The sequence below is a fragment of the Solanum stenotomum genome, chromosome 10 (assembly GCF_019186545.1).
Source record: "Solanum stenotomum isolate F172 chromosome 10, ASM1918654v1, whole genome shotgun sequence".
Taxonomy (NCBI): Eukaryota; Viridiplantae; Streptophyta; class Magnoliopsida; order Solanales; family Solanaceae; genus Solanum; species Solanum stenotomum.
In genome coordinates, this window is record NC_064291.1 from 52,659,489 (window position 1) to 52,669,078 (window position 9,590).

Consider the following 9,590-nt stretch of genomic DNA (forward strand, 5'->3'; position numbering starts at 1 on the left):
ACTTTTCATTGAAAGGTGGATTTGTCATATTTTAAGCTAGCATTTTACTATATATATTCTCAATTCTCAAATATTTTTGAGAAATCAGATTTGGGTGAAGTTGGTATTGAAGTTTCAAAATGTATTTGATCATAGTTTTGAAAACATATTCACTTTCCTTTTTTTTTGAAAAATAAGAAACGTGTCTTTTAACCATAAGTTTGGTACAAAATTATCATTTTTATAATGAACTAGACAATACATTATCCCAAAATCATAACACGATATTGGACTAAAAACTACTAATGGCATAATTACTAGCCATTACAATTAGTACGAAAATAATAATAATAACAATGATGATAACTATCTATTCTTTAATTAATATAATCTTTCCACTTTACGGCTACCATGTATTTCATATCAAATGACCTAAAAGGGTTGATAAGGAATTAGTTTGAATCACGGGCTTCTGTATAAAGTAAAAAAACAATTTTAATGTTGTGACTTGACACGGAGTTTAAAATATTTTATGCAGGTATTAAAGGAGAAGAGAAGTATTGTGCAACTTCATTAGAATCCATGGTTGATTTCACCACATCAAAGTTAGGAAACAAAGTGCAACCATTATCAACAGAGACACAAAATGAAAACACACAAGTGGAAAAATACACAATCCTAGGAGCCAAAAAAATGGGAAACAATAATGACAAATCAGTAGTTTGTCACAAACAAAACTATGCCTATGCAGTATTCTATTGTCACAAAACAGAAACAACACAGTCTTACATGGTATCTTTAGTTGGTGCTGATGGAACAAAAGTTAAGGCTGTAGCTGTTTGTCACAAAGACACACCACAATGGAACCCAAAACATTTGGCTTTCAAAGTTCTTAAGGTTACACCTGGATCTGTCCCTGTTTGTCATTTCCTTCCACTAGATCACATTGTTTGAGTCCCTAAGAACTAGAAATATTATTAGATGACATATGTTTAATTGTCTTCTAAATATTTGGGTTGTTAATTTTATGTATTATGTAATAATACAAAGTATGTTGTGCTTGTTATACTTTTGTCTTGTTGTATATCATACTTTAATATACAAATAAATAATATGTTTCACATTTATAACTTCTTGTGTCTCACTCTCTTCTATTTTTCGTCTCAAGTTAATAAATATCTTAAATCTTTCGATCGAAATAACTACTTGGCAAAAAAAAAAAAAAATCGTAGAAACTCGAATTCAGAATCTTAATTCTTAACCATCTTTGAGTTATATGAATTGTCTCATTTAACAACTTTATAAACACAAATGGGGACAATTTGATTTTCTTTGTTTTGGAATACTTATAATTTATTTCATAGCCTCTAGCAAGCTTGCATATTTTGAAACTTTATTTGCTTGTAGTTTGTCTATTTGTACTCATTCATCCTTAATAAAATATATTCAGTTCAAGTTCTACTAAATACAAAGTTGCATTTATTAAATCGAACTCTTCCGCGGCAAATTTAAGTTTAATCAAATTTTAATACACATACCTAATATTGAGTGGAAAAAAACGAAGAAAAAGTTGCAAACCACTAAATTAAAAGCCTTGTAGAAAATTTGAAGGTCATGGACCAACTCCTTAATGGTTCTTTAATTAATAAGTCTGCTAAGAAAAGGTTGATGTGAGTGCTAACAACTAAATTAAAAGCCTTGTAGAAAATTTCTTCATGATAAATATACATTTTTCATAATATATGTAATATATGTAGGCTTCATTATTCACTATTCCCGCTATTTCTATTTACATGTCATCGAAACGACAAATAGATGTTCCTTAATTAATATTTGTCACTTCATAAAATCAATACATAAATAACATTATTTTTCATATTTTATCCTTGAGAGTTGTTAGTTTTGAAAGTATGAATTTGACAAATATAGGAAAACCAAATGATTCATTCATGTTCATTGGTCAATTTAATTAATCAAAATAAATTAATTTATGTTCATTTATTGAAAACTTGGCTTCAAGAGATCACTAAATAAGGATAAAATGATAAATTTACCTAGTTTCTTAAGGGGCGTGAAATTTAAAATGGTGACATGTAAATAGAAACGGAGGGAGTAATATAAGATATTGTTTACTAAGTTATTCATGTTTATTAGATCCATGAATTGAGCAATATTAAGAGGAACAATTTCTTTAATGTTAAGGTTATAACACTTGTTCTTCCGGATGGATTAGTTGATTTGAAAGGTGGTCATCCATATAAATAACCTGGGATCGATCACCTCTTAATACCTTCTGAGTTGAGCATGTCGGAGATTCAAAAAAGAAAAGAAAAGGGTGTAACACTCCCCTATATTAATTAACAAGTTCTCATTCCAAAGAGTTGCACCGTTTGAAAACAATTCGAATTCCTACTTTTTGCAGCTTAATTTTACATTCATTAATGGGTCCAATATAATTTCTTTTCCGATTTTCCTAAGTGATTTATCCTCCATTTTTAATTAGAGATAAACTTGTCTTAAAATTTAAAAATACATTTATTTTTGGTAGTTGAATTCTTTCTGTCTCCATAAATGGATTGACATTAACATTATTCACTATTGTCCCAGTTAAAAAAAAGAACTTTATTATGACTTTTATTTATAATAAAACTAAATAAGATAATTTCAACATTTCTCATCCAAAAGAAGATTAAAGTATTTCCTTAATATTAAATTCTAAAATAAAATATTGTTTACTTATGGAAATATGAATAAATATGAATCAATGTTTCTTTTATCCAATATATTTGTTACCCAACTTATTCTTACCCATATAAAATATGAACGATTTAAATTATTAACTATTTTATATTGACTCATTTTCATTTGTGTAAATTTGACTCAATCTGTCCATTTGTCACCATTAGTTACAGAGAATAAATCAGCATGAGGGGGAGAGTGTGTACTGTGTACATATCTCAAATTATTTAATTCTAAGATAAGATAACTATATAATTTAATATTTATTACATATTTCCATAAAGGCCCTTGTTAACCCCTATAAATTGGGTAGCAATTTCCTAACAATCATATCCCATTGCCAAACATTATATTGTGTGCAAATACATTTACAATGGAGTTGCATCACCAATATTATTTCTTCACACTTTTTTCTGTGAGTAAAATAATATTTAATTTATTTTTAATCTTCAATTGAAAAAAAAAAATAAGTAGATTATATATGAACAATTAATTAATTAATTGTTGTTGTTGTGTTTAGGTAATTTTTGTGGTAAGTCATGCAGCAAATTTATCTCCTGAGGTGTATTGGAGAGTCAAATTGCCCAATACTCCCATGCCCACACCTATCAAAGATGCACTACACATTTCTGGTAAGATTCATTAAACAGAGAAAAACGATTTTACTATTTATATTATATTAAATAGAGAAGGGCTTAAAATGTCTCTCAACTATTTTTCAAATAAATATATTGTTTATTTTCTATTTAACACATTTTTTCTAATAATATTTTTTTAAATTAGCAAATGTCTATCTTACTTCAATTCAGAAAATAAAATAAAAAATGAAAATATTTCTTATTTTATTATAATTATTTTTTATCGTTATATAAATATAAATTAATGATGGATATACTATGATCTTATATATATGACATATATTATTTGTCAAAAGGGTACATGAAGGTATTCTATTTTAATTGATAAAATGAGATTAAGAAAAAAAAAAATTCTTAAATTTTTCTTTGTTAAAGTGATTTTAAAAGAAAGAAAACAAGAACATGGTTCTTCAATAATATTTTAATTAGGACGGAGATGTGTTTAAAAAGAAAAAAAATATATATGTATTCGGAAAATGGTATTTTTGACCCATTTAGTAACTATAGAGGCATTTCTGGACCAAAATATTGACTGCAAGACATTATTTAACCAAAGTATTGACGGCAACAAAATTTTTGAGCCAAACTATAAACGGATGACATTTTGTTCCTTTCACAGGGCATTTTTTATCCTTTTCTCTTTTATATATTAAGTTATTTTATTACTAAACAAACATGAATTATTGACAGAAAGCCAACTAGTGAAAATGATAGCTAATTCTATTTAGCGACAGATTAATAACGAGTTATTAAAAAGAGTTCTTAGCTCCGGAAATTTTGACAATGGATGAATAATGAAGTTCATAGTTAAATAACGAGCGGGAGTTGCTCGGATGGTAAGCACCCTTCACTTCCTATCCGAAAGTTGCGAGTTCGAGTCACCAAGGGAGCAAAAGGGGTGGGAGCTCCTAGGGAGGGAGGATAAGAAAAAAAAAAAAAAGTTCATAGTTAAACTCATTTTTTTTCTTGTAGTATTTGTTGTTAAATGAGGTATGCATTTTGGTCGCGTGCATAATCTACCAAATAAATCCATATTCTACCAAATAATTAGGATATGTTTAAACTTTATAAAAATAAATTTAAAAATATATATCGGGTTGTATTTAATAAATTTACCCTATCGTATGATTTAGATTTCTCTCTGAGTCTCATCTTGATTAATAGATTTCCACTTGATTATATGATTTAAATTTCTCTTATTTACTTAATTTATTTTTAACATTGTAGAATAGTGGAATAAATCTCTATAGAAATTTAGCGAATTTTTACCAAAGTTCTATGCAAGTACCAATGATTTCATGCTCGAACTTTTAGTTGTGAATTTTAATGACATATAAAAATATATATAAAAAATTAACTTAATCATACTGATACTAAAGAAAAATCGGGATGATTGAATGGTATTGAAAGTCCAACTTTGGTTATAAAAATAGACCAATCAAAAGAATGGTATAAACTTTAAAATAACTAGTTGAACCGAACCATTGACACCTCTTATCTTTTCACATACAAACAAAAAAAATAAAAACAAAATTTTGAAAATTTTCTCATGTTCTTCCGATTCATTAAAAATCAAAAGTACAAAAAGTAGAGGTAGTATGAAAGGGACGTATCGATTGCAGTAAAATAGAGGGAAGATGAAGCACCTAATTGAAAAGTAAATAAATCCAAGAGTTTTTCAATCGTTTGTTAAAAATACGCACCATTTGAAGGCATATTGCTTGCCTATTATGTTGTTTCATAAGGAAAAAAAAGATCTAATTAATACCAAGGTCTTTTGTTTTCGAATGCTTTTGTTGGCAGAGAATGAGCTTCACAAAGTACGCCAACCATGGGGAGTGTTTTCATCATGGTATCAAGCTGCCCCCGAGAACGAGCTTCACAAAGTACGCCAACCATGGGGAGTGTTTTCATCATGGTACAATGATGCTGCTAAGAAAGATCTTAATGACAATCACCCAATGACGCCATACTTCTTTGAAACAGATTTACATCAAGGGAAAAAAATGAATCTTCAGTCTCTCAAAAACTACAATCCAGCACCCATTTTGCCACGCAAAGTTGTAGATTCCATCGCTTTCTCATCGGACAAAATTGAGGAAATTCTTAATCACTTCTCTGTTGATAAGGACTCAGAACGTGCTAAAGACATCAAGAAAACAATCAAAATGTGTGAAGAGCCTGCGGGTAACGGAGAGGTAAAACATTGTGCCACTTCTTTGGAATCTATGGTTGATTTCACCTTATCTCACCTGGGAACAAACAATATTATAGCAATTTCCACTGAAGTAGAGAAGGAAACTCCAGAGGTGCAAACATATACCATCGAAAAAGTGGAAGAGAAAGCAAATGGCAAAGGTGTTGTATGTCACAAAGTAGCTTACCCATATGCATTACACTTTTGCCATGATGTAGGAAGCTCTAGGACATTTATGGTGTCTATGGTGGGTGCTGATGGAACAAAAGTTAATGCAGTATCAGTCTGCCATGAGGATACTGCATCCATGAACCCTAAGGCATTGCCTTTTCAGTTGCTCAACGTTAAGCCTGGAGACAAGCCTATTTGCCATTTCACTTTGGACGATCAAATTGCCCTGTTTCCTTCTCAAAACGCACTAGCTGAAAACAAATAACATAGAGAAAGTTCGGTCATTACCTGCTCCTTTGTTGCAATAGTCACAACGCTTTGTCTAATAATGTATCAACCTGATGTAAATACTGTTTATTGCAATGTTTTGTGTAATAATGCATGCCCTGTTGCAAGTACTGTTTAACTGTGTTAATCACAGTTCATGATGCACGCTGTTTGCATGTGTGGATGAAAATGTTTGGTTTGTGTTTCAAATATGGTTGATGAATATATGTGGTAATGGAGATTATGACATCTTGTTTTCAAATATATTTAGAGTGTTTCTTGCAATATTCATCAACACAGAATCAAGGGACACTGTAGAGTGAATTGGTGTGGTTTGAAACAGAAAAGAATAAGTGATCAGTTGTCTCAGTTCGGGGTTACAATACAAGCAATCGAGATTATGACTGCCAACAAAGAGCACATTACAACTTTGATGACCAGCTAATTCACATGAAGTTATATAGCTGCATCCCATGTGAACATCATTTGCTTGGTCTGTTAGATAAAGGTCTTGCTTGAGAGGAAACTGCTTCACCGAAATAAAGCTAATAGTCAGAATTAAAATGCCACAAAGATGTATAGAATGCATTAACAATAAGACACCCGAGAAGCTTCAGGTTACCTGAAAATAACAGCTGTTGATAATGTTCAAACAGCATCAAGCAACTAATAGTTTTAAACTTTGTCAACAAATGTCCACACTTAAAAACCTATCATTCACTGGCCTGGAAAGGTTCCAACAATCCTCATGTGCTCCCAATCTTCAGTTTCACATGCAATGGGACTGGAACACAACCGTAGGAACTACTATAAGCACAAACTTCAAGAAGAAGTTATGATCCAGACAGGCATATATTTAGTTTGCTATTGATCCCTTACCAAGAAGAGAAACAACATTTTCCATACACGAAATTTCTCGTAGAATCATCTAAACAGTACAAAAGCAACTAACTATAAGCTCCCTTACCAAACTAAACGATAGTTCAGTTCACTTGAAAAAAATAAGAAGTTCATAACAATANCCACACCATCCCCCAGAAAATCCTCCAATTGACAAACCTGAGATAAACTAGGACTTATGATCCAGACAGGCATACATTTAGTTTGCTATTGATCCCTTACCAAGGAGAGAAACAACATTTTCCATACACGAAATTTCTCGTAGAATCATCTAAACAGTACAAAAGCAACTAACTATAAGCTCCCTTACCAAACTAAACGATAGTTCAGTTCACTTGAAAAAAATAAGAAGTTCATAACAATATTGAAAATACAAAGTATGTTGTGCTTGTTATACTTTGGTCTTGTTGTATAATCATACTTTACTATACAATTAATAAATAATATATGTTTCACATTTATAACTTCTTCTGTATCATTCTCTTCCTATTTTTCGTCTCAATTAATAAGTATTTGGAATCTTTCGGTACTTATAATTGGCGGAAAAAATTATAATAAATATTTGGAATATTTGTAAAACATTAGTCATCAATAGAAACTCGAACTCAAGAGTTATATTAATTGTCTCATCTAACATTACTACGAGAATGTTTGGATTGATTTAAAAGTTGGTCAAATATATATATATATATATATATTGTTTACTAAGTTATCCATGTTTATTAGATCAAATATAATTGAGAATTGAGCAATATTAAGAGGAACTATTTCTTTAATGTGAAGGTTATGATACTCGTTCTTCGGGATGACTTACTTAATTTGGTGGGTGGTCATCCACACAAATGACCTGGGATTAATCCCCTTAATGCCTTCTAAATCGAACATGTTGAGGATTCCAAAATAAAAAGGTTGTAATACTCCCCTATTAATTAACAAATTCGCACTCCAAAGAGTTGCACCGTTTGAAAACAATTCGAATTCCTACTTTTTCCTACATTCATCAATGGGTCCAATATAATTATCCTCCATTTTTAATTAGAGATAAATTTATCTTAAAAGTTAAAAGTACATTTATCTATGGTAGTTGAATTCTCTCTCTGTCTCCATAAATGGATTGACATTAACATTATTCACTATTGTCCCATTCTCAATCAAATCTATTAGGTAGTCCATAAAGCTAATTATTTATTAGGCTCTCAAAATTTGGCTGCTTAGCATGTCATTATACTAGGTCTGCTACATTAATCATTAATTAAAGTCAATGATATATTCCAGTTTATATAACACAATTCTTTAGTTTATTACAAAAAAATATCCTTTACTTCTAGCTCTGCCCCTGTTTTTTCGAAAGCGGATAGCGAGATTACAACTTGATAACCCAATACATGAACTAGGGCTGGACTCAAAACTCAGCGTTGCCTCATAAAATTTACCTAAAACTTATATAAGTAGGATACACTAGTAGCACAATGTGTGTATCTCATCTTTTTGGATTTCTAAATCAGCCACTTTGTCACACACACTCTGTTGAATCTTCATTCATATTCATCTTACTAGTTATACACATATGTAAAATGGATGATACAATATACATTCATATATACCATAGTGTATATCCATGTATATCCTTATATATTTCTGTTTATATCCATCTTCAAGCACCATCAAAACTCTCACAACATTATATTATCACAATGTATAATGTATTGTACACTTGTTTCACACTGTTATACGATGTATATACAACATACATTACTGTAACAAAAGTGTTATATAATGTTACCTTTAAAAATGAGTGTGTGAAACCCTCAAAGTTAAATTAACTTTTCGTTGAAAGGTGGATTTGTCATAATTTAAGCTAGCATTTTACTATATATATTCTCAATTCTCAAATATTTTTGAAAAATAAGAAACATGTCTTCTAACCATAAGTTTGGTACAAAACTATCATTTTTATAATGAACTAAATAATACATTATCCTAAAATCATAACACGATATTTGACTTAAAACTACTAATAGCATAGTTACCAGCCATTACAATTAGTTGAAGATCAATTAGTACCAAAAAAAAAACAATAATAACAATGATGATAACTATCTATTCTTTAATTAATATAATCTTTCCACTTCACGACTACCATGTATTTCATATCAAATGACCAAAAAGGGTTGATAAGGAATTAGTTTGGATCACGAGCTTTTGTATAAAATATAAAAAGGGTAACTTCAAAATTTGAAAAGAAATCAACAACTACTTTTTGGCCCAAAAATAGATTTTTAACATATTCCAGGATTTGGTTTTCAAAATCTCCCAAAAACTAAATAAATTTTATGACCAAACAAAAAATTTGCCAAAAAAGATTTCAAAAAGTACTTCTAAATTAATCTATATCAAACGAGTTAAATCATTGAAGACTTGGGCAACTTTCTCTTTAGTAACGTTGGTTTGGAAAGATGGCTAACCAACATAGACAGCATGGTACTTGACTATAGACAACATGATTTAGTTGATGTTCTAATTATTGTGATTCACTTAGTTTACTGCAGGTTCTATTAATAGGGGTCTTGCCCACGAACCTTATTTATTAATTTAGTAAAGTCAAACTTTGGCGATAGGATTGAGGAGGCATGAGTGCCCTTACTAGTTTTGGGACTTCGCTTATTTTAAATCAAGATATATACTTATTTGTTTTTTTT

At 30.1% G+C, this 9,590-nt stretch overlaps 2 protein-coding genes across 2 annotated transcripts in view; one reads left to right on the top strand and one right to left on the bottom strand.

Moving 5' to 3' along the window:
- LOC125843159 (uncharacterized) overlaps positions 1-392 on the bottom strand; it is a 1,179-nt gene extending 787 nt beyond the window's left edge. The window contains exon 1 of the mRNA XM_049522380.1: positions 384-392. Coding sequence (XP_049378337.1) covers positions 384-392 — 9 coding nt within the window. The remainder of the gene's footprint in view (positions 1-383) is intronic.
- Positions 393-3,009: 2,617 nt separating this feature from the next.
- LOC125841517 (BURP domain-containing protein 17-like) lies at positions 3,010-6,240 on the top strand. The gene is made up of 3 exons (XM_049520670.1): positions 3,010-3,133; positions 3,239-3,350; positions 5,160-6,240. The coding sequence occupies exons 1-3, from the start codon at positions 3,092-3,094 to the stop codon at positions 5,987-5,989; spliced, it is 984 nt and encodes a 327-aa protein (XP_049376627.1). The 5' UTR covers positions 3,010-3,091; the 3' UTR covers positions 5,990-6,240.
- The last annotated feature ends 3,350 nt before the right edge of the window (positions 6,241-9,590 follow it).